The sequence below is a fragment of the Zonotrichia albicollis genome, chromosome 28 (genome assembly GCF_047830755.1).
Source record: "Zonotrichia albicollis isolate bZonAlb1 chromosome 28, bZonAlb1.hap1, whole genome shotgun sequence".
Lineage (NCBI taxonomy): Eukaryota > Metazoa > Chordata > Aves > Passeriformes > Passerellidae > Zonotrichia > Zonotrichia albicollis.
This window is the reverse complement of record NC_133846.1, coordinates 2,603,730-2,628,884: the sequence shown is the minus strand read 5'-3', so window position 1 is coordinate 2,628,884 and position 25,155 is coordinate 2,603,730. Positions and strand designations below refer to the sequence as shown.

General features: G+C 48.6%; 2 protein-coding genes and 1 long non-coding RNA gene across 6 annotated transcripts in view; all 3 read right to left on the bottom strand.

Moving 5' to 3' along the window:
• Positions 1 to 522, bottom strand: part of LOC102066514 (uncharacterized) — a 22,227-nt gene extending 21,705 nt beyond the window's left edge. For all 4 annotated transcript variants that reach the window (XM_074528203.1, XM_074528200.1, XM_074528201.1 and 1 more), the window contains exon 1: positions 383 to 522. The gene's annotated coding sequence lies outside the window, so the exon portion shown is untranslated. The remainder of the gene's footprint in view (positions 1 to 382) is intronic.
• Positions 60 to 25,155, bottom strand: C28H6orf89 (chromosome 28 C6orf89 homolog). Its single transcript, XM_074528204.1, has 8 exons — positions 24,980 to 25,155; positions 21,505 to 21,712; positions 19,968 to 20,133; positions 7,207 to 7,361; positions 6,774 to 6,895; positions 5,565 to 5,691; positions 4,770 to 4,893; positions 60 to 4,407 (listed from the first exon to the last, which is right to left on the bottom strand). The coding sequence occupies exons 1-8, from the start codon at positions 25,138 to 25,140 to the stop codon at positions 4,322 to 4,324; spliced, it is 1,149 nt and encodes a 382-aa protein (XP_074384305.1). The 5' UTR covers positions 25,141 to 25,155; the 3' UTR covers positions 60 to 4,321.
• On the bottom strand, positions 14,441 to 19,961 carry LOC141725283 (uncharacterized). The gene is made up of 3 exons (XR_012577150.1): positions 17,002 to 19,961; positions 14,731 to 16,958; positions 14,441 to 14,554 (listed from the first exon to the last, which is right to left on the bottom strand). It is a non-coding gene; the product is annotated as an uncharacterized LOC141725283 (long non-coding RNA).

Here is a 25,155-nt window from a genome sequence, read left to right as displayed (position 1 = left end):
GGTTAAATAACCCCTCAAAGTTGACATGCAATATGAGAATAAAAATCAGGAAAAGGGAAAAGGGTCATTAACACTTGTATTTAATTGCAAAAATTAAAAACTTTTTTATTCTTCTTACATACAAATCTCATTTATTTACATACTTTACAGGCTTTTCCCAAGTATTTACAAAGTTTGCAATATATTAAATTAGGACCATCCATAAAATTCTGCATTAAGTGCATATTCACATTCTTTTTTTTTTTTTTAATCCATCACTAAGTTTAGTGTTCAGCATTGAAACAGTCTTTATGCATATATAGCTTTACTTCCCAGCACCACTGAGCCTTTAGAATGTGGCTCCCCTCCCCAAGACAAGGAGAAAATGCTAAAAATAAATCACCTGCCATTTGTTTGAATCTCCAAAGCAAAGGGAAGTCCAGCATCTCCCTTGTCTAACTCAGCAGGACACTAAATCTGCCCTTTACAAGGAGGAGGCTCCTGAAGAGGAGGATTTCGAGTTCTACCTATAAAATTTACCAAGAGGAGAAAAGTTTGGTTTGCAGGAAGCAAAAACTCTTTGTGCACCCATCAAAATGGCCTCACCCCAGGAAATATTCCATTTTCTTGGGGGCCATGGGGCTGAATGAGGACCTGGGATTGGGGTGTGTGGAAATTTCCCTCCTGGAGGGAGGGAACAAGAGGGTTTCAAGGCAGAAGGATCCCCATTTCTGAGACACTGGGGATTACAGAGCTCACATCTCTACCATGAGATGTTCTCCTGCTGCTGCTGGAGCCCAGGAGGCCACGAGGGAAGGGAGGTGCTTTGATCCAGCCCAGACAAAGCAGCTTCTCCAGAATATTCCAAAAACAGGCCTAGTGGGAGAAGCTGCAGTCTGGAGACTCATGGGGAATCTGACTCAAAAGAGACCCCTCAGGGGAATCAATGTGTGCAATAACAGTGGGCAGGGGAAAAAAATGAAAAGGAACAAAGAAAGCAAAAAAAAGAATCAATAGGAACTGCCAGGTTGGCTCCCGTGGGGGCCACTCATTTCCTGGTACTGCAGTAAATCATCATAATCCTTTCTCCTCCTTTCAGTTACCCTGAGTTCAGGACTGACTGACAGCACTGGTCAGTGACCCTGCTTTGGGGAGCAGCTTTAAACCACGATCCTCCTGCCCAGCTGATGGGCACAGCCCGTCCTTCCAGCCTGGCAAGGGCAGAGGTGCCCCCTCCTCTGGGCTCGTGGGTAGTACCGATCGCTGGGGTGATTTCAGAGCAGCTTTGCAGCCTTTGGGATGTGGGGTGAGGAGGAATCCATCTCCCAGCTCACAGGCAATGAGCTCTGAAGCACACAAAGGGATTTTAAAATGTATTAACTGGGGACTTGTGTGAGCTGGGCAGAGTGGGAGATTGTCCAAACCAGCACAGAGAGTGCAAAAGGGGAGCTGAGGTGAGGGAGACCACGGTGGGACACCCCCTTTGTGATTCATGTGATCATGGCTGTGAAACCTCAACAGCTGCAGGAACAGCCCTGTTCCACCTCAGCAGGCCTCTAGGACCACCAGCCTCCCCAGGGAAGTCCTGCAGCCTTTCCAGGGACTCTGGCAAGCTGCAGCTCTGGATGTGGAAGACAACCAGGTATCAAAACCTCCCTTTGGCCATCCCAGTTCTGCCATTGTGGCCTCACCTCTGGGTTTCCCACCGTGGCTCCTTGCCTGCCCTGGGATGTGGAAGGTGTGAGCACCACTCCTCTGGCAGCTGGACACAGGAGCTGCTCTGGAAGCTGTGCTGCAGACTGGAGCTCTGCACTTGGGCCAAAATTGACTCTTTATCAGCAGGAGAACTGCCCTCCTGTTTTAGTTTAGCAGCTAATTCCTTACAGCCTTTGGAAGAGGAAGAGAAAATATACCGGAGAGCTTAAAAACAAATGATGTAAGCGCCGAAGGGAGCGAGGCTGGGACATATGCAATGTATCTGAGACAGAGCTGGAAACTTATGCAGAGCCCATAAAGTGCACTTGGAAGGCTGCTCTGCAAACAGGCCAGACTCACCAGCTCCTGTCCAACCAGCTGCAACTCTTCGAGGAAGGGAGAAGCACTACGTGAGAACATTTCTGCTAAAAACCTGCCCCCTCCTCCCCCCAGTCCAAACAACAACTGTAAATAGATCCATTTTCTCTGCTTCTTCCTGAAAGAGCCAGACAGCCACAATGGCTTAAGTGTGACTCTCAAAATCCAGGCATTTCACAGACACTTGGGAATTGTCTCCGCAGCTCTTTTACAAGTTACAGTCAAGGACACTTAGCAGTGACAGTGTCACCAAACCGCCGCAATCTCAGCAAGAATGGCTCCAGCAGCATCTTTGAGCAAATGCTTTACAAAAATGGGTCAGATACAAAAGCAGTAAGAGGTGAAGTAACCTGGTCAGCCTTTGAATTTGATTTGAGAAGCTGCCAAAGTGTAAATAGCAACAGTCACTAATGAGGCCCTAATTCTGCCATCACTGAACTCCCAAATTTCCATTAACTAAGACCCAGGCTTTAAGAGGAGGGAGAGGGGTGGTGTGTGTGTGTGTCTTGGCATGTGCAAGATTGAATGTAGTGTCATGAGTGTGAAATACACTCCAAGCAGTGAGAACACTAATGGAAGTTCTATTAGTCCAATTCCCTTTAATACTTGGCAACAAATTATATCAGTCCTCTTCTATCCTGAGAGAGCCAGACACTCTCTCCCATTTTGGTTCTACTAGATCTGGTGTGTGTCCAGCACCAAGGGCCATGCACAGACTGACACAGGTGCTGGGCTTGTTCTCATTGTTTTGACAGGAGAAAAACAAGGGTTATGCATAGAAATGTTTGTAGTGTCAAGGCCTCAGACTGAATTCTTTGGAGCAGGAACTGTCCTCTGCCTTATTCTTGTACAGGAGCCAGAAGTGGTCATCCCACTTGGCAGCTTTAATCAACTCCTAATCAGATTAGCACAATGTTTGCTCCCTCCCCTCAAAAACAAAGGCTGGACAGACATTTTCCCAATCTGTCATTTTACATGTACCTAAAATATTTACAGAGAAAAAGGCTCTTGCTCCTGAGAACAGAGTTAACTCGCTGTCAACCAAAACCCCTCCCAACTCCATATTAACAAGTGTGAGAGAGTATGTCCTGAACTCCAGCCCTGGCCTATGAGTTCAGCCTGACACATCTGTAAATGATCTTCAGCAGTGGGATCAGACCCAAAGGATCAGACTTGGAAGGGACCGGAGCATCCGCAGTCTGCAAAGCCCGAACCCGAGCCTCTCTCAGGGCACTGGAGACAGCGCTGCTCCAGCAGCAGGAAACACGCAAAGGCAGCTTGGAAAGGACCCAGGAAAAACCAATGTTCATTCTGAAGACAGAGTTCCAGGTCTGGAAAGAGTCAATGTAAATATATGCCAGGGAAGAGGGAGGTTTCAGGTGCTCCCAGAGGTACCGAGGGCTGGGAATGCAGGCAGTGCCTCCAAAAACAAGGAGCAGCAGAGAATGGCTGGGCAGCCCTTGGTGTCTGAGGTGAAAGCTGGACAGAGCTGCTCTCTCCCAGCCACAGCTCCATCCAGAACTCCTCCACTGCCAGCACCTCTGAGACGTGTGTCAGTGTTTTTGCAGGAAAGGAAGTGGAGGTGAAGAAAAGCACAATTACCATTTGACTCACTCACACAACCTGCTGACAGAGAGCTGCAGAACAGTGATCACAACACGGAGAGGCCTGAAGGGATTCTTTTGGTACAAGAAGGACGAAGTGGGTGAGAGTTTCTGCCCTCAGGCTCAAGGCTCTCCCCAGGCAGGGAGCAGGAGCCAAGGTCAGGTCTGCAGGGCTCACACAGCTGCGGACGTGAGGAGAGCTGGGACACATCACCAATTCATTCCCTTTATAGAATTGGCCTGACTACACAGGCTCAAAGCTTCCTCCTCAGGAGGAATGTACACAGAAATGTCACACACCCCATCCACTCCCAAACCCCCCAGGAAGTTTCAGAAGTGCCATAATCCACAAAGGTGAATCTCATCCTGAGAAATCCATCTGCTGCTCCTGGAAAAAAAAACCCTTTGCTGCAAACCCAGGGCTTACCTGAGGGGACAGGGAGGGTCATAAATAGCTTGAGCTTCTCCCAAAATACATTTGAGGAAAGGCAAAGGATTACCTCAAGGGTCAGGAAAATAGTCCTTTTTAAACACTGTAAACATGCAGGGTGGCAAAGCTGCCTGCCCCAGTTGCCCTGGCTCGCTCTTCTCAAGACGTTGCCTTGGCTTCAAAGCTGAAAGTCTTCTTGTCCTGGGAACAGCTCTGTTTTCCCACCCCAGCATCCTTAGCTGGCAGCTCCATCACAAATCACTGCTGGCTCTGTCCCTCTGGCCATGAAGCTCATTGTCCAGTGATCTGTGCTGGCATAACCTTGGGAAGAGGCAATGGAGAGGCTCTGTTAGATGGGCCCATCCTTAAGGAGCGCTCCCATTTCCCACAAAGGGATGTGCTCATGCTGGAGCTTTTTGGAAAGATAAATCCCTCAGTGGGCACTGGGTTTGTAACACCCCTTGTGCACCCACACTGCTCAGCTTGGAGCATCTCCAGTGTTGCAGTTGCAGGCCACAAACTCACTCAAGATCACTCCCTGTGCTGTGACAAGCAAGCACACACCAGTGTGGAGGTGACAATGGCACAAACCACCATCCCAGGTGTCGGACAGAAAAGACCCAGCTGGAAGCCATCTCCTGATTCCACTCCCAGCCCCTGCAAGCCACAGCTCTGGTACTCACCCAAATCCCCAGCTTCCAGCTCCACCTTGAACACCTCGCAGTGTTCTCTGCACGTGTCCAGAGGTGACACAGTCAGGGTGAGCTGCCCACTCCCAACAGCAAAGAGGCTGTGCAGGCTGTAGCTCTAGGACAGGAGGAGAGGATTTCAAAAGCTTTCCTTGGCTCTGTCTGCCCAAAGCAGGGACAGCCACTGCCCTGCAGGCAGGTGAAACAGAACAAACAGCAAGTTTGCTGCTCCACCAGTCACCAGTGGAGCACAGAATTTTAGCTGAGGTCAGCTGCATGCAAGGGTTCTCTTCTGCTCCAAGGCAAGGCAGGGCCTGCACATCCCCACAACCCAGGAAAACACAGAGAGGAGATCAGGCCAGTGAAGTGTCAGAATGAGTGAGACTCACTGCCAGAACAGCTCCTAAAATGCAGCTCTTAAAACAATTCTGCCCAACTGTGCTCAGAAAGATCTCACCCAGCTATAGAGCAAGGCCAGACACGTGAATGGAGCAGGCAAGGGGTGTTGGGAACAAGGTGATCTTTTAATGTCTCTGTTTCTGTGACATTTCCAGCTCCAAGGGAGGTTGGCACAGGGTATCTCCTGCCCCAAACTGGACACAAGTGCTGGGAAGCACAACCACCTTGAGATGCCACTTTACACAGGGATGGACAGAACTGATACAACCCCAAAAGTTCCTTTTCAGGACTGAATCAGCTAAAAATACCCTGAAAATCCCACAAAAACTCAGAGCTGCTGGGAGATAACTCACAGACAGGAGGAGAATGCCTTTGGAATTTATTTCTCACCTTATTCCCCAAGTCTGGGTGGCGGATGAGGAAGCAGCTCTCCAGGGACAGTGTCTTGGGGAAGGACTGCAAAAAGGAGGCAGGGAGAAAATCCTGGAGAATCCTGGATCTATTCACAGACTTGTTCCTAAACAAACCAGCCCATATTAAAGAATCATCATACAATGATAAACGTTTGCATTAAAAAGCTACTTTCCAGATAAAATTCTTGCCAAATGTTCATGCTTGATAAACAGCATGACAGACTGGCCCTGGGAATCAGGAGCAAAATTCAACCTCAACCTCTAAATCTGCTCCTCCCCACTCTCCTCTGGGCTCCTGCACCAGGACCATGTAAAGATGGAGCAAACAGATCCTTATGGATACCTGAACTTCATTTCCCTCTCATTTTCCCTTAAAATGATCCAAGTCATGGACCAGATCCATTAATTACAAAAGATGCAGAGAGGTGGCATCATACACAACCATAACTGAACCCACACTGTGAGACAGGGGGGATCCAAGGCTATTCTCTAGACCAGGAAATGTGACTGGAAAAGGCCAGGTGGGGCTTGTTATCTTTACATCCCTGTCTAGGGGATTAATTCTTCTGTACCCTGACCATCCCTCTACCAGTGCTGGCTCTGAGACCTCAGAGAGCTCTGAGTTGTTCACGTCTTGTTCCCATTAAAGGCTTTGGCAAAGAGCTTTTGGATAAAGGGGCAGGATGAGGGTTGGCCATATTTCCTGCACAAGACCAAACACACACTGCAGGATTCTTTGACTTTCCATTACTTCTCAGTGTTTGCAGAAGTCATGGCATCTCTCCTCAGTCAGCACCAGTGGTGGAGGATTTCCACTGAGCAGACAGAGGTGATAGAAATGTGAACCACTTGTCTCAGGTGATTTGATCACAGCCCAGATGATTTACAGCCTGAAGAACAGTCCTTGGGATAATTTTATCTTACAAGAGGAGCAATAGCTGGAGACCAAGCACCAACTCTCCATTTTTAGTGCTGAAGTCTCATCCTCAGAAGAAATCAGTGCCAGCAAGCAGGAGCAGCCTGAAACCCACTCCTGTACACCCTCCCTCCAATTAAACTGCAACTTGCAGGCACTGGTGGCTCACACAGGCAGAGCCTGAGCACCCCTACAGAAAGGATGTGTCCATCCATCCATCCATCCATCCATCCATCCATCCATCCATCCATCATGGTTGGTCTGACTCACCAGGGAAAGAAAAATGGGCAGCTCCATAATTCAGCTGAATTTTCTTCTATTATAACCCCTGCCAGTTCTGGATCCTGGGACTGAAAATGCTTCAGTTCTTCATAGGAGAGGTGCTGCCCTGTCTTAAAGACCACGAAACAAAAATAAAAGCTGTGCCCACAGGGTTGCCCCCTGCTCCCATTTCCATCCCACTAGAAAACATCCAAGAGCAACAGCCACGTGGATTGCTAATGTTCAAATACAATGATCATTAGTCACAGGAACAATGCAGGGAGCTCTTTCCCCCCACATCTTTACAGGAGTGAAATATCTTCTTAAACATGTCCTGAATGAGCAGTTTGAGCTCATGGGTGAAAATACTGGGCAGGGGTTTTGGGCTTGTGCTGTTCAAGGGTTTGGAGTCATGACCCAGCCTCACAAATCCCTGCATTACCTTGATTAGAAAAGGCTGATGCCTCTGGAGCTTTTTTGATAGCTCGCTGGGGTCTGTCACTATGTGAAGGCTTTTCACAGCAGAACAGACTGTGCAGTTTGCAGGAAGTGCAGAAGTGTTCTGTCTGCAACCTGCTGCCCACCAGTCCTGGCATTCTGGGGAAGAAACAAGGGAAACCTCTTTAGTAAGACCAAAAATGGAATGGAAAGGAGACAAATTCAATTACAAACTCATTATCCCTAACATGAAACACTGAGATTTCTTATAGTTTCTGATGGCTGTAACTCAAAAAGAAGCAGCTTCACCAACAGGGAATGTTTCCAGCACATTTTGGAGACAGAGCTGAAGGTTGTGAGCAATAGAGAGCTCATGGAAATTGCATTTCTGGTACATGAGGCACACAGGCTCAGCTACCCTTCTATGAGCAACAGAGGGATGGCAACCATCATCTGTAGTGTAATTAAACTGAAACAACTCCATAAGCAAACGAGCAACCCAAAGGTGTTATCAAGGAGGTAACACCCAGTAAACCAAAAAAAGATCCAGGGTGGAAAGAGAAACTCCCACATGGCTGGCACTGGTGTCATGAACCCTGCTAGGACATACCTGAAATCATCACCCTCCCCTTTACCACTGTGTTAATTTAGAAATTTGTCCCTGGCAATGGTTGCCCAATCTCTGATGTGCAGAAGATGCTGGGAAATGTCAAATTTCACCAAGACATGCTGCTGCTGTTTTCATTCATGCCATGCATTGACTTGAAGATGAAACTGGGAGAAAAGTCCCAGCAGGAGCAACCCCTGGACCACAGCCACATTTATTTTAAATTCCAAAACTTGTTGTTACACCACAATCAGCTGAACTGACCTACAGTGAACACTGCATATGTTTACATCTTCAAAAATTTGATTTTTACATGAAAACACAACTTGATGCCTATATCCCACCTCCCTCTTCCAATTAACAGCTCTCCCAAAAAACTAATAAATATTAAGAGAAGGGACTTGTTGCAGCAGGGAATAAGCAGGACAATGCTGAACACCCTCTGAATTTCTATGGAAAGGATGTGCAGAGCAGACACCGCTCTGAAAGGGTGTGCCTCTAATTTGCAGAACCACACAAAGATCAAATTCCAACTCCTGGCCCTGCACAGAGACATCCCAAACTCCCACCCTGTGTCGTCCAAGCACTCCTAGAGCTTCAGCAGCCTCAGGGCTGTGCCCATTCCCTGGGGAGCCTGTTCAGTGCCCAGAATCTCTGGATGAAGAACCCTTCCCTGATATCCACTCTAAATACCCCTAACACAAATTTATTCTTTGGAGATACAGCAGCAGGCTGTGAGAAATGGGAGAGCTTAATGGAAATTCCACTTCAAACACAGATTTTATGGCAGTGACAGCCCTGGTTCTGCAGCCTTAATCCAACAGGAGAGCCTTAACTTGGGCAGTGGCAGCAAACCCATCCCAGGCCTGATCTGTCAGGGTGGGTCAGGAAAAACCCAAGGCCTGGGACACATCTCACATGAAATATCCAGGGATCTGTCCTCACCAGCAGGCCCACCCTGCCAGCACATGTCCAAACAGCCCCAAAGTCTCCTGGACATTGCTGCAGGCAAACCAGGAAAAATGGAGGGGATGGCAAAGGGAGAAAGAAGAGAGAAGTCTGGCAGAAAAATCAAAGATGCACAGCAGCTTTTTGGGGCAATAAAGACCATGCACAAGCTGCTTCTCACTGCCACTGCAATTTCCAGCCACACTCATGCTCCTGCACAGGGCTAAGAAGGGATGAGCAACACTTCAGAGGGAAACTCTTGTTTTATTTTCCCCTCTGACATCTGCAATGGGCCACGAGGAATGCTACAGAGGATTTATGTTCATTGGGACATAACAAGGAGCAGACTGGGATTCATTTTCCTTCTTTCTTGCTGAGTATTTCTAACTCCCAAATGCTGCATTTCCCACCCTACTGCTGGGATATGGACTGAAAAGGATCAGGATATAATTCCTAGTCTTTCTGGAAGAGGCAGCTACACTGCTTTCAGGGGAAGGGGAAAAAAGGCAAAACAAAGTGTAAAATCCTTCTTGCAAGCAGAAGTCCCAGTCCCATGAGAAACTGCTCCAATGTACTTTCCCTCCCTGCTCACAAGAGAAAAAAGAAAATCTTTGTTCCACTGCCTGTGGAAAGCTTCAGTTTTAGAACAACAAAAAAACTCAACTCACAAAAAACAGCTGGTCAGTGACAGGAAACAAAAGGCTGAAAGATCTCACCAGAGAAAGGGCAGTCGCTGTGAAGAGAACACGAAAACATCTCTATGGTCTGTCATCAGATGGGGCGTAGCAAGGCTGTAATTTCTCTCTGGGCAAAACTCAGAAACCTCATCCTTAAGCATTAAACACAGTTGTCCCCAAATTTTCCCTCTGGGCTCAGGGCAGCACCCCACGGAACAGGATGCTAATCAGCTTGACAGTACAGAGCTTGATTCCTCTTTTGAGCCAGCCTGGGATATTTGCATTCTCAATTGCTCGATTCAGGAGGTGATTTCTTTTCCCCATGAATAACCAGAGCACAGCACTGGCTGAGATGCATTTCAAATGCTGCAAGTGGGGTTGTGGGATTTTTTTTTTCCCCTAGTAATTAATCTTTTAGATTTATTGTGGAGGGTGTTAGTCTGTGCACCAGCATGTGTGTGACTGGCATGACAAGTACAGGCAGAGCCTGCCCTTCCCAGGGAGGGTGGGAGGAGAGATGGAGCACACAGGAGCCAACAGCCACTGGGGACCAGGGCAGGATTTTACCCAGGATGCTGATTTTGTCTCCTTACCCTCCCTGCATTCCTTTTACATTATCACCCTGCCTGCCCAGACACCCTGGGGATGGCTCGGTGGAGGCTGAGCGCTGTCTGTGCACACACACACACTGCTCAGGGATGCAAATGGAAGATGCTCTTTTCATCCCAGCACAGCCCTCACACCATGGTCCCATCCACTCCCATCCACACAGTGAAGGGCTGGGCGTGGGCAATTCTCCCTGAGGAGCTGGAGTGCAGGAGAGCAGCTGGAGCAGTGACACATCCAGCTATCCATTACAGGACAGAAGTGTGGCCAACTTCTCTCTGCTTTCTCACCCCTTTTTGAGGGGCAGCCTTTGGTTTGTTCAACAGAACTTCAGTTCCCCATCGGCCATAACCACCTCATATTTCCTTTTATGTGTTATTATTTCTCCAGAACAAGAGCTGCCTTCTCCCCCGTGTCAGGAGAGCTCCTAGCAGAGCCAGGCCTGGGATTTTCAGCTGCTAACACAGCACAGACCAAAAGATAACAATCTTCCCTCAAAACACATCTATGATTAATACTACAAGGAGTTTATGACTCTACTTTCCACTATGCAGAAAAATAATTTTCAAATCACCCTCAATTTAAAATGAGCACCCCGCCCTTCTTGGCTGTTTTCACAGAGGATCTCCCAAATTTTTGGCTGCCCACAGCACTAGAGAGGGGTGTGTGTGCACAGCCCCAGAGATGCTGGGTGTGGATGATCAGATTGTAAACTCAAGGCTTCTGAGAAGACCTGGCCCTGCTTCTGCCCATTGCAGCAAAGCAAATTAACGGATGGAAACGTGCCCACATGGATTTGGGAGCAGGATCCCAGCAAGCCCTGCTCTCTTCAGGGACCCTACAGAGGGTGCAGGATCAATTTGCCACTGCAGAAGGCTCAAAGGGAAGCCTCTATCAGGAGGAACTTTTGTTCCTGCAGCATGTAGAGCTAAGGGCTGATCCTGACCCTAACAAAGTGTTCAAAACACAAAAAACACTGCAGGTGCTGAGGCAGTTTGCTGGCTCCCCACCATGCTGCTTTGCTCCCCAGCACTCAGGGCTGCAAGGCGGAAGCAATCTCCACCAGGAAAGCACCTGCCCCAGGTGTGCACAGGCAAGTCTGGTCCCAGGGAGACCCCCCAGGACTTCAGAGCCCCCCAGGTGTTGTGTCTGCAGGGGCTGCTGCTGCCATCACCCACAGGCACTGACAGGAAGCTCCCCAGAGGACAGGCTGAGGTACTGAGCAGCTCCACAGCCTGCAAAGGCTGGTTCCAAATCCCAGATCCTTCTTTCTGAGGATGAGACCATTCCCCAGACCTACCAGATACTTCACTGGGGCCAATCCTTGGAATATTCAAGCAAACATAGAATGAAATCCTTGGAATATTCAAGCAACTTCAGCAAGCATTTTGTTCCTGCAGGATACAGAGCCAAGGGTTGCTCCTGACCCTAACAAAGTGTTGAAAACACAAAGCCTCCAGCACTGGATGAACTCAGGGCTCCCAAGAATGGCTGTGCACTGAATATTCCCCAGACATTTCCCTGTCCTTTCTTGTAGTTCCATTGTACAAACCTGGCTGCTTCATTAAAAGGGGATTCTGCCCCTCTGCCCTGCGCAGGTGAGACCCCACCTGCAGAGCTGCCTCCACTCTGGGACCCCAACACAACAAGGATGTGGAGCTGCTGGAGTGAGTGCCAAGGAAGCCACAGAAATCTCTGAGGGCTGCAGCCCCTCTGCTCTGGAGCCAGGCTGGGAGAGCTGGGGTTGCTCATCTGGAGAGGAAAAGGCTCTGGGGAGACCCTGGATCCCTTTCCAGTGCCTAAAGGAGATCCCAGAGAGCTGGAGAGGGATCTGGGACAAGGCCTGGAGTGTTAGGATGAGGGGGAATGGCTTCCACTGCCAGAGGGCAGGGATAGATGGGATATTGGAAAAGAAATTCTTTCCTGGGAGGGTGAGGAAGCCCTGGCACAGGGTGCCCAGAGAAGCTGTGGCTGCCCCATCTCTGGAAGTGTTCAAGGCCAGGCTTGAAGAGGCTTGGAATAACCTGGGATAGTGGAACAATTTAGGCATCAATTCATGATCACAACATTTACACAGCTAAATCCCATCATTCTTACTTTACAGATCTAGGAATTCCAAGCTCTGTAGTTACCAGTGGCACAGTTTGGGAGAGGCATTTGGAGCACTTTCTTGCACAAGCAATGTTTCCATCTCGCTGCAAATTCTTCACTAGGCTAAAAATTAATTTGATCATTTATAATGTCATGTCAAAGTCAGGCTAAACTGATGGGCTCTTAAGTAAGTCAGGCAGGAAACAAGGATTATTAATTACAGCCTGCAAGTCCTGATTAAGGACTGCATCACAGTGGGGCTTTAAATATACACTACAAAGAGTGTCCCTGTTCAGCACCAGATCCTCACCCCTCCCTCATATTGAACTTTTATTGTAGCTCTGGCTATACCGAATATATTTATGCCACGAAAAGAAAGCACCTCCCAGTTTGGTTCACAGCATTTTTAGGAACAAAATAACAACTACAAAAAAGCCCATCAAGAACCCCTTTATTGTTGTTCTGAGTAGAAGTCAACAGCTTGAAGAACTACTCGTTCATCTCACTAATGGGTAACGGCTGCTCCACCAGCACAGGGATCATTAGTCAACCCCGAGCAAAGCATGGAAATGATTTTGATCCAACCAGACATTGTGAAATCAAGTCTGCTGAGCCGAGCCCAAGAGGAATTCACAGTCCACTGGGGCAAGAGAGCATTATTTCCAGGAGAAATCTGCACCTACCAGTGTCAAGAATGGAAGGCAGGGGCCAAGCTGTCAGGAAAGCATCCAAAGTCCAGCTGCACCTCTGGTTACCTGCCCCAGTGACAGCTTGTGCTGCACGAGCAATCTGCCTCAGAGAACAGCTTTGGAAACAAATCCCTCCCAGCCACCTGCCTGATGGTGGCCTCAGCCTGTGCAAGGTTTGACATGTCTGTGTCACAAGTGCACAGGGAGCTCTGCCAGGCTGCTAAATGCCTCTGCAAGAGGCCACCTATGGCAAACATTGCAGAGAAGCAAATCCAAAGTAAGGATTCACTCTGCAAATGAGGAAACAAGAAATTTTGGAGGCTTCACAATATAGAAGTAAAAGGAAGAGTATTTTGTGTTCCACAGCACCACAATGGTTTGGGGTTAGTTTACTGCCAGCAAACCCAAATAAACAGCTCACTGGCTGAACCAAGGCCAAAGTAACAGAGTATGAACAGCTTGGCACCACCCTGCCCTGCAAAGTCAGCCGTTTTCTTTCCCCTTTGAACGAGCCAACACATGTCTGCTGGTTGCTTTCAGGTTGTATCATAAAAGGGTTGTTTACATACACAAAAGATCAGATAAACTGGCAGCTGTGCAGTGATGGGAGGCAGCCCTGCACATGCTGTGACCCACAACCACCTCCAAATGCTTCAGCCCCCAAAGCGGGTGCATGAAAAACAAGAGCAAAAACCAGCTCAACTCTGCTGAGGAAAAAAAAAAATAACATCCTTTGAGAGCAAGAGGAGAGGAAACAAGTTAGAAATCAGATCCTGCCTTACCTCCCAAGCAGCCTTATTGCTCAACCCTTCAGTCTGAGCAGGCCCACACTCCTTGGGCTAAGGAATGGGTCAGACAGAGCATGGGCTGCAAAGTGCATGGGGAAAGGCTGAATGAAACCTGAGTGCTCAGCTCACAGGGAAAGGCTGGATGAAACCTGAGTGCTCAGCTCACAGTTAAGGCTGGATGAACTCCTGGGTGCTCAGGAAAAGGCTGGATGAATATGGGGTGCTCAGCCCATGGGGAAAGGCTGGATGAACATTTGGGTGCCCAGCTCATTGGGAAAGGCTGGATGAATACCTGGGTGCTCAGGAAAAGGCTGGATGAACCCCTGGGTGCTCAGCTCTCAGGGAAAGGCTGGCTGAACATCTGTGTGCTCAGGAAAAGGCTGGATGAATACCTGGGTGCTGCTGGATGAACCCCTGGGTGCTCAGCTCACAGGGAAAGGCTGCATGAACATCTGAATGCTCAGCTCATTGGGAAAGGCTGGATGAACATCTGGGTTCTCAGCTCACAGGGAAAGGCTGGATGAACACCTGGATGCTCAGGAAAAGGCTGGATGAATATCTGGGCGCTCAGCCCATGGGGAAAGGCTGGATGAATACCTGGGTGCTCAGGAAAAGGCTGGATGAACCCCTGGGTGCTCAGCTCACAGTTAAGGCTAGATGAATATCTGGGTTCTCAGGTCATTGGGAAAGGCTGGATGAATGGATGAACACCTGGGTGCTCAGCTCACAGTTAAGGCTGGATAAACATTTGTGTGCTCAGGAAAAGGCTGGATGAATATCTGGGTGCTCAGCCCATGGGGAAAGGCTGGATGAATACCTGGGTGCTGCTGGATGAACCCCTGGGTGCTCAGCTCTCAGGAAAAGGCTGGCTGAACATTTGTGTGCTCAGGAAAAGGCTGGATGAATATTTGGGTGCTCAGCCCATGGGGAAAGGCTGCAGGAATATCTGGATGCTCAGCTCACAGGAAAAGGCTGGATGAATACCTGGGTGCTCAGGAAAAGGCTGGATGAATACCTGGGTGCCCAGCTCACAGGGAAGGGCTGGATGAATACCTGGGTGCCCAGCTCACAGGGAAAAGCTGGATGAATATCTGGGTGCTCAGGAAAAGGCTGGATGAATACCTGGGTGCCCAGCTCACAGGGAAAAGCTGGATGAATATCTGGGTGCCCAGCTCACAGGGAAGGGCTGGATGAGTGCCTGGTGTTGCAGGATGAACCCCTGGGTGCCCAGCTCTCAGGGAAAGGCTGGATAAACCCCTGGGTGCCCAGGCTGCTCTCAAGAAGCAGCAAGTCTCCATGCAAGGCAGGCATGCTGGATGCTCCCCTTCTGCACAAAGCTGTGCCAAAGATAAAAACTCTCCAAGGCTGGAGGGAGAGAAGCATAGGGCAAAGTGTTTTGCCTGCAAAGGGTTAAGATCAGGGAAGAGACAGGGGCTGGCCAAGTGCCAAGGCAAGCCTCCAGCTAAACCCAAGGTGGGCCAGCCAAGAGGCAGAGGCTGCTGCCCTCGCCCAGTAACCAGCTGCTGCCCTCCCCCAGTAACCCAGCCTGCTGTGACCCATCCCCACAAATAGCTCTGGCACCCAGCAGGCTTTAGTAACACACTGACAGGCCATTTACAAGGTGTTGCTAAACACTGCTCCTCCAGCTGGGCTCCTTTCTCTACAATAATTACACATAAAGCTGTAAACATGATTTCAGCCCTACTGGTCTAGGCAAAAAGGGGAATTTAACACTTCTCCTCCAAGCTGGGGATAACTTGCACAGGATCTCTTTTCCAGCACTGAGATCCATGTGTGCTTTTGTCTGATTTTAGGTGTGCTGAGCAGTTACTGACCCAGCTGATTCTGGGCTGGACAGAATGAGTGTGCCCAGGACCAAGTGCCATTATTAAAAGAAAAATTGGATTTTCTTTGAGGTCTTTACAACCCCTGCTACCAGTACAACGTGCAAATTGTCACATTGGGCCACAGCCTGGTCCCCACTGACAGACATGCTCTGCTGAGGTTTTTGAGCTGCAAGGACTGAACACATGAGTCAATGTGAGAGCAGCTGAATGCTCTGCTCATCACATCATTGCATGGCTGGCAGGAAACAGTTACCAACCAGCTGACATTAAAAATCATATTTAGATATTAACAAAGCTGTAGGGATGACATAGTTGTGAAGGAAAGAAAAATCAAGTAAGAGGGACCACCAATGTGGTTTTAAAATTTCTGTTAAAAGAATAGAAAATCCCATTTTTTCATTTGGCTTTACTGCAGACTTTGAGAGCTCAAGTATCCCTAATGCTTCTTAATGCTGGGAGAGAGGAACACTTGTACCCCTATTTTGCACCAGAGAACTGAAACACAGAGGGAATCTCCCCTTTCCTCTTTCTCCCAGATCTGGATTGCTGCCCACCCTATTGCTCATCACTTCCGAAGACTTACAGGACTCACAGAGACATGAAGGATTTTATGTGCATTTAAATAACAACTCCACACAAAGTCCATCCCAGCCTGTGTGAGCAATTAATCCACAATGCACAGGCCCTACATTTCCCTGGAATAGCATTAGATAGCTGTGAGTTAACCCATTAAAATACACTGTGTTCTTTACAGCAGGTAGACCCAGAGGTCTGACAGCCCAGTGCCAGTTATAACCTCTCTGGGGTTAGAAATGAAGGGCTGATGTGCCAAGAGCAGCCAATGTGACCCAGCAACAGGGCTTTCACAAGCTCTGCATAAACACCAGCTCAGGAAGAGCAAATGCAAACCACATTTCCAGAGAGCTTTTCCCCAACCACAGGGATCTTGCCCTGGGAAAACACCTGGAAGAGAGGCACAGACCCAAGGGTCTAAGAGTCAGCTATCAAGGAACAAAGGGTGGGAACATAAGGTTTAATATGGGAATTGATCTGGGGAAAAAAGTCAGCAAGAAAGAGAGCACAGAGACAGGCAAAAAGGAAATTTACTTTGGACTCAATCCTATAAACAATGCAAGAGAGTTTTGTGGATGCTGCTCCTCACCTCAGAGATCCACCCACAGCCACTGACAGACAGACAGCTCTTGTCACCCACAGCACAGCTCTTGGGTGGAAGGCACGAGGATGGAGGGCAGGTCACCATCAGCAGGAGGGAGGGGAGAGCACATCCTGCACCTCTGCACCTCCCAAAGCCTCACCATGACTCTGACTGGAGCTCTTGGCTCTCAGGGGAAACACAACAACTGAGCTGCCCTTGTTCTGCAACACAAACCTGGCTGCTCAGCCCACACCTCCCAGCACAGCAGGCTCCAACCTCAATCCCAGAAAGCTTCCTCAACAGGAACAGAACCTCAACAACCTCAACAGGAACAGAACCTCAACAACCTCAACAGGAACAGAACCTCAACAACCTCAACAGGAACAGAACCTCAACAGGAAAGCTCCCCAAAGCTCAGGGGGACAGCACAGCCCAGGCTGGCCCTGCCTGCCCAGGCACAGGGGAAGGAGCCAGACCACCCGTGCCCATGGCAGGGTAACGTGTGCCAGCACAGCCTCCAGCTGACAACAGGTGGTTTCCAACAGGAACAGCCCAAGCTGGCTTTGAACTGGTGCCCAAGCACAGAAAGCTCCAAGCTCCATCCTCAGCCCCCTCAGAATTTTCTTCCCAGAACCCAGATTGGGAAAGGAAGAGTCTGTACAGTGAGTCCCTTCATTAGTGGTTTTCTCTGCTGCTCAGGCACAGTGCAAGCATCTCCCTTTCAGAGACAGGAGACTCAGAGGGGATCTCATTAAGGCATATAAACATCTCCAAGGGATGCCAAGAGGATGTGCCAGACTTCTCCATGGTGCCCAACAACATGTTTTAGCCACAAAGTAAAACACAGGAAATTCCACCTCAACCTGAGGAAGAGCTGCTTTCCATGGAGGGTGGCAGAGCACTGGGACAGCAGGCAGAGAGGTCATGTCCCTCTCTCTGTACCCATCCCAAACCCACCTGTCCCAGGTGACCCTGCCTTGAAAGTGGGGTTCGACTGGGTGACCTGCAAAGGTTCCTCCCAACCCAAACTATTCTGGCATTTTGTGATCAGAGAACACCAGACCTGCCTGCAAGACCCAAAATTCAGCTTTACCCCTTCCCTTCAGCAGACCACAAGGCCAAAATTAGGGGCAAAATAATACAACAAATAAAAAGCAGGGCTGAAAAGGCTTGGGGGATCACTCAGCCCCAAGCCATGGAACTCCTTTTTCCAGATCCCTGCTGGATGGCTTCACCAGTGTCCTCTGGGCAGCAAGCTGTGATGGTGACACCAGTGTCACTGGGACAGTGTCAGTGGCTGCAGCTGCCTGCTGGGAAGCCAGGACATGAGGGATTCCCACAGGAACCCAGCCAAGGCTCAGCCTGGGTGCTGCACTCTCCCATTTAAATAGCCAGGGTCCTGTCCAGGATCAAAGTCACTCCAGCCAACCCCAAGTCAATCTGTTAATTGGGACATGCTGTGGCTTCCACCACAACCTAATTCTGTGCAAAAGAGAGCAGGAACTGCCTCTCCCCTCTCCTCTTTTCCCCAGAGCTGGATTGCTGCCCATCCTATTGCTCATCACTTCTGAAGACTTACAGGGTGATAATTTCAGAGAAATGAGGGATTTTATGTGCATTTAAATAACAACACTCCATCCTTTCCTTTTCCCTTGCTCCTCTGGATGTTTCCCCATCTCATCATTCAGCTGATTTTTCCAAAGGTAGGCCAGAACTGCTCCTGCTCTTATTTATCTTTACAAGGAGATCCTCGTGGTTTCAGGCAGCTCTTGTAACTACAAACTTCAGCTGGGCCAAGGAACCTCCTTGGGCTCTTCTCATCCAAAGGGACCCTGTGGCAGCTGAAGGAAGAACCTGTCAACTTTCTGGACAAAATCTGATTGAACCAACACAACAGAACCACAGGATGGTTTGGGTTGGAAGGGACCTTAAAATTCACCTTGCTTCACCCTGTGCCATGGGCAGGGACAGCTTCCACTGTCCCAGGCTGCTCCAAGCCCTGTCCAACCTGGCCTTGAAAGCTTTCAGGGATGGGGCAGCCACAGCTTCTCTGAGCAACCTCTGCCAGGGCCTCCCCACCCTCACAGGGAAGAATTTCTTCCTAACATCCAATCTGCCTTCATATTTAGCTAATTTCCCCTTGTCCTGTCACTCCTGGCCTTTGTGAAAAGTGAAATGAGCATTAAAATTCCCATTGGATTTCACCTCAATACAGGAGCAGGGGGGTGTTCACCCATGGAAAAGCTGGAATGAAGCAGATAAGCAGGCTCCTAATGTCAAGTGCTTATCAGAGCCATCTTCTCACCTTTGTTTTCCACTCCCAGAATATCCCAAATCATGAGGAATAAGAGGAACAATGAGGGATACCCTGCCCTACCCATACAAATTGGAATCAGCAGAAATCCCATGTCAGCAAGAGGGAGGGAGAGAATGCAGAATGGTGCTGGCATTTCAGGGAGCCCTTTTTAGCTCTGGCAGGAAGGTCAGAGCCAACACAGACATCTCCAACACAATGAGGTGCCCAAGCTAAATATAAACACGACAAGGGCACGGCTACAGGAGTTTGTTTTTACAGTGTGCCACATCCCTGCTCAAAATAATTCACAGCTTTATCATCACTGACAGTCTTTGTGTTCCAGCAGAGGCAGAGCCCAGGCTTGCACACACCTGCCAGGCTAAGTGAAATGATTAACCAAGAATGAGAAATAGCCAAACTTTTCCATTGCTATTGTGCCATTCTAGGAAAATCCGGGATGTTGCTCTCCTGTGATGGGATCACCTCACAGGGAACCCTTATCTGACTTCCTCCCACACACACACACTGCCCTTAATGTCACATAAACATGACAGCACTCAATCCCCCAGGCCTTTCACAATATGCCACTTGGCAAAAACTCCTTTTCCTTAAACCAGGCCACAAGTTGAGGTTTTTACACTTTGCTCACAGATATCAAGATTTGGTTGAGAAACTGGTTTTGCCTTACTCAGAAAAAAAAAAACCAAGAAAAGGTGACATTTCCCTAGCAGAGCTATCTCAGTTCTGGCTCTCAGAAGTGCAAAGATTTCTAGAGAAAAGGGAACTCTTGTGGAAGAAAGACCCGAGGTGTTAAAAGCAAGGAAAAGAGAATGTGCAAGAAGAAAATTATCAAGTTAGAGATAAAATATGCTTCAGTCCCAGTGAAGCTAGAACTCAGGCTGCTATTTTTAAGTTCAGTGGTAGGAAAAGAGAAAACCATGATGCCAAGCCAGCAACACATTTGTGGCACCCTGGAGACATTCGAGTGACTCTCGTGGCTGGTATTTAAGTTGGTATTTCTTGCTAGGCTTATGTTCTAGCAGGAAAAACATTTCCTTACTCTCCAACATGTATTTCTTGGCAATGGGCAGGGACAGCAGGCGGATGTGCCCGACGAGGGAGCCCCAGGCCTGGGCTCTGGAGAGTGGTGCTTCAGGTGGCAGAGGGTTGTAGGGCTGGATCACCAAATAAACAGTCAGCAACACCAGGCCCAGGGTGAGCAGTCCCTGCAAGGGAAAAAAGACACAGAGATAATCACACTGCAAGGAGCTGAGGTGTCCTCACACCAGGACACACCTTCTGCTGCTATCAAAGGGCTGTGGCTGTGCACCACAGCATGAACATTCTTTATTTTTGCTGGGTCTCCTCGTTCAGCTGCAATGCTATTTATGTACACAGAGTTGTCAGCCAGTTTTATTATTAGGGCTGTCCACGGATGAAATTAAGCAGCCTCCAAACCCAAGCCACACAAACAGCTCTGTTCCTGTATTTTAGCACTGCAAATAACCCAGTATGAGATCAATCAGGATTATCTACAGATAGTTCCTTTTCCCTATCTAACCAAATAAAAGCTTGCACTCCTGCCATGCCTCTTACACAAGGAAAGCCCTGTGGCTTTTGCAAACATCCGTCAAGCCTCGAAATACTTTGGCAGAGTTGGCACCAGCTCCCTCCTCCAGACCAGAATCCCAAATAAGCCTTAAAGAGATGACATGACGCATTTCTCCCCCTGGCCAAAGTCAAACTGAATCAACAGCAAAAACAAGAACAGAAGCTGAAAGTTCAAATTTGCAGTTTCCTGTTCTCCTGCCTCATTTTACAGCTTTTTATAGGACACGAGGAAGACAGCTTGAATTTTTTTTTCCCAAATAAAATCCATTGCAATGGATTTGTAGAGATGACACTAAAGTATTACTGAGTATTATGTCAGTGGGAAGCTTTTTAGACTTGAAGCAAACATCTGGTCTAGTGGAAGGTGTCCTGCCCATGGAAGGGACTTGGAACTGGATGATATTTAAGATTTCTTCCAACCCAAACCAGTCTGAGATTGAATGGTCTCAAACCTACCTAACAATAGCATCCTTCCATTCACTTTGCAAAAGTTTTTACAGAATCTTTTAGTTAAGGCTTTTAAAACATTTTTCTACCATCAAGCATGATGATAATAGCTTTATTTCATAGACCAGAAGGAGAATAAAGACATGCAGAAGTTTGTGGCAGGCTCAGAAACAGAGCCATGCTCACTTCATGACTCAACCCTGAACTTCAAGAATCTCTTTCCTTCCTCACATTTCCATTCAGGATGCCAACACTGAGAATCTTAATCTGAAAAATCAATCCAAATCTCATTAGTTAATAATTTATGGGAGAGGAAGATGTGCACAATGTAAATTTACAGCACATATGAGCAATTCCAAATCTTGGGCAGCCGCTCTCGAAGCAGGTCATGGCATGAAGGAAGGAAGTTACACTTCTAAAAAAAAAATCTTTATTTTTAAATAAAGATCTTGGAAAATTCATCAAGAAAATGCAACGGGAAATAAGCTCAGGTGCACAGGACCATCAAATGCTGTGTTCATGCACAAAAGTCATCTTACCTTGTAGAGAGCCACTAAGACAGGGTACCGTGGGGGGCCCCTCTGGGGTTCGTTTCTTTCCAAGAGCTGCTTGATGAACTTCTCAATGGCTTTTTCTGACATGCCACACTGGTGGCCAGTCTGCCTCACCAGATCAATGGTCTCTGAGAGTTTGTCATAGATGCTGAGCTCGTTGGCTGAAAGCTCCATGGCCTCCGAGGAGAAATCCCTGAGGAGAGATGGGGTGTGTTAACAGAAATCACCTGCAGGCACACAACCCAACAGCACAGCCATGCCAGGAATGTGGCAGTGCCCAGGAAAGAAGGAAGGATCCTCTGGATTAAATCTGCTCCCAACCAACAGCACAACACTGCACTCCTGACAGTCTCTGCTGCTTCAGGATCTCCCACCGACTCAAAGAAGCCGTGAAATTCCCTGACAAGAGCAGAACCGGCCGAGATTCGCAGCTTATGTAAATGAACAAAGCTTCCCAGCAATCCATGAAACTCCATTTATTCATCTCCTCCAAATGAATCCGTCCCATAAAGCAATTGCTCACCGAGTACAAAAGCCAACAATGCAAAGCTGATCACCACACACAGCAGCCCTGCTAAGCCCTCCCGTGCTACGATTTCAGTGGCTTATTTTAACCCAGATTTGTGTTCATTAAATCCCCCGTCAGCAGTGGGACAGGGCAGAGAAACAAGCAGAAAGCATCGGGCAAAGTTCGGCAGTTTACAATTTGTCGAAATTTTCGCAACCTAACGTCAAAGCCAACTGATTATTGAGCAAGAGCGACGTGAGAGGCAGCAAAGCCCCCACCTTCCTCTGCAAGCTTGCCTGCAGGTCAGACATGCCACAGAACTAAATATCCCAGCAAGAACTGCACTGTGCTGGGTGACAAAATGGCATTTGACAGCAAATTATTTCTCACTTATACAAGAACACACCCATGAGAGATCAACATTAAGTTGCAAAATATAAAAAAAAAAAGTACCTCTACCACTTCTACTCTGCCACAAAGGCCTCTTTGAGAGCAGCTGATGGGCTCAAGAAAAGATGTAAAGAAAAATTGCTGGACAAGGTACAAGCTGCCAATGTGAGAATCACGCTGTAAAAACTTCTCATTGCCTGGGAAAAAAACACTGGCACTGCCTGGGGGAAAGGCAGAATCTGCAGAGTTTTGCTTTGCCGCTCCTTTCTGATGTGGGTAACACTAACCTGATCAAACTGGGCCAGCTGGGAGAGAGTTGAGCAATGCTCTGCCCTGAGAGAGCACAGCCTGAGGGTCATCACATAAAAACACAATAATCACAGCTGAAAACTGAAATCACACCCCTGTCCCCATTTTGCTCTACAGTTTCCTGGCCCCAGGAAGCAGCTCATGAATTTACTTCACCCAATTGACCACTTTGCTCCCCAAATTCTGTCTCTGCACTGTGAGAACTGTAATTATTGACAGGGCTCTGCTCACCTGAGCACACACTGAGCAGCCCTGAGTAACAAACCACCTCAACCCAGATTTGCTCAGCTGTCATTTGTTCTGGCTGCTCCCAGGGCACAAATCAGCCACAGCTCTATGTATGGACAGAACTACAGACATGATAAAGCTCAGATTTGAACTCTGGTTTGCCTTAAAAGAGCTGGCTGACAGCTCTCCCCCTAAACCACCTACAAGTCACAACCCAAGCAAGGGGGATGTTAATATCTTCTTTTTAGTGCGAATCTGGGGTGTATTTTCAAAAATCCCCATATTGCACAGCTTCAGTGGTTGCTCTTCTCCCCACAAGATCTGTTCTGCCCTTTCACACTTGTTTATGTGGTCACATGGAGCATCAGATCAGGAAAATTATCTGGCTGAAAAATAACCCTGATTTGTTTCAGCAGCTGCCTAAGCATTCAACTCCAGCAGTTAATGTCAGATGTTATATTAACATCAGTGTCAAATTTCTAGCCACAGCCACAGAAACACCAAAAAGGTAAAAATGCCAAATTAAATCCCAACTCTGAGAACATACTGCACTGCACTACCAGGTTAATTAGCTCCTGGCCCTCTTCTACCAGCATTCCCTGCATTCCATGCAAATATTTGTCCCAGATCTTGCCACCTGAGCAGCCCCATGGGCAAGCAAAGCAGGTTGGGTCAATAACATCTCATATTAACCTCTCCAAGACAAGGACTTTTTTTTTTTCTCATCTGTAAAGCACCTGCCACGCACGTGACAATAAAAACAAGCTTTACTAACTCTTTCATTCATGCAATACCCTGATTCATGGAACAAGCAGGAGCCAGCACATCTGCAGGATATTAAAGGCCTTTTTTTCCCCCCTCTCCAGCTTTTCTGGTTACTCCAGTTGCCTGGACACTGTAAGTGTTGTGCTAAGTGGTCTGAAAGATTATCTGGTGTCCTCTGGCTCCCGAGTGCCAAAGCTTCCCCCTTGAAGCTGTCCCGTGCAGAATTCCAGCAGATTCAACAAGCTTCTCCTGCTTGCAGGATCTGCCTGGAACCACTTATAACAAACATCCCCACCGAAATGCTGTCAAACACTGTGGTTTCCCCTTTTCCAAACAACACAAAAATCCTGCTAAAATACAACACTGAGATATATCCCAGTTCTCACCCCTCTCCACTCTGAGCAAACACCTTTGTAGACAACCCCTGTAAATCACAGACACTGAAAACCCAATCCAGCTCCTTGACAAATTCAAGAGTAACTCAATCCTCCAGCTAGGAAATAAGGCATTCTGCTCCCACATTGCTGGGAGAACAGATGAGGCCTTAAAAAACAAATAACAACCCATTATTTCCCTTCCTATCCCTACAAAATAATAACAGGCTACTGTACCCTCTTTGCCACCACACACACTGAGCAGGGCTCATCCTTTGCAAACCCCTTAGAGAGAGGCCTTTGAAGGAGGAACCCATATGTTATTCTGGCTTTTTATGAACTCCAGCACCCCGGGAGGAATCAGCAGCTCTCTCCACGAACAGAAACAGTGATGGCACTTGGCTGGCAGGGTTTGCACCCCAGCACCCAGCTCTGCCCACAGACCCCAGCGTGGTTAGTCCAAGGCTTTACAAGGTAAATATTTAGACAGAAACGGTGCTGGAGGAGTCTTTAAAAGGGACAGCTCACTCGCCTTGCGGGTGAACCTACAGTGATGTACATATATATAGATTTAGATATAAAAATATATTCCCATCTGCTTGGTGCCGCCTCTCTCGCCCTGCCAGGGGATCAGGTCCCAGCCTTGCTCTAAAACCGCTCCGGAGGAATCCTGACCCGGCCACAGCCCCACGGCCTCGCCCGTGTTCCCCTGAGGCAGAGGAGCCCCGGACATGGGGACATTCTTAAAAATAAATCAATAAACTAAGCAGGACACCCCGCACCCCGGCTCCAGGCTCCCCAAGCCGGGGATTCCCCCCGGCCCAGCCCGCGGTCAGAGGCCGCAATCCGAGCCCCCCGCGACCCCCGCCCGTGCCCGCGGCCTCACCCCGCTCGCGTCCCGCCCGGCGGCTCCTCCCGCTCCGGCTGCGGCCCCGCCCGCCCGCTCCGCTCCGGCTCCAGCCCCGGCCCCGGCCCCGGCTCCTCCCGCGGCGGGGCGGGCACGGCCTGGCTCCGCTTCCGGCTTCCGGCACGGCCCGGGGCCTGCATGCTGCCCGGGGAGCG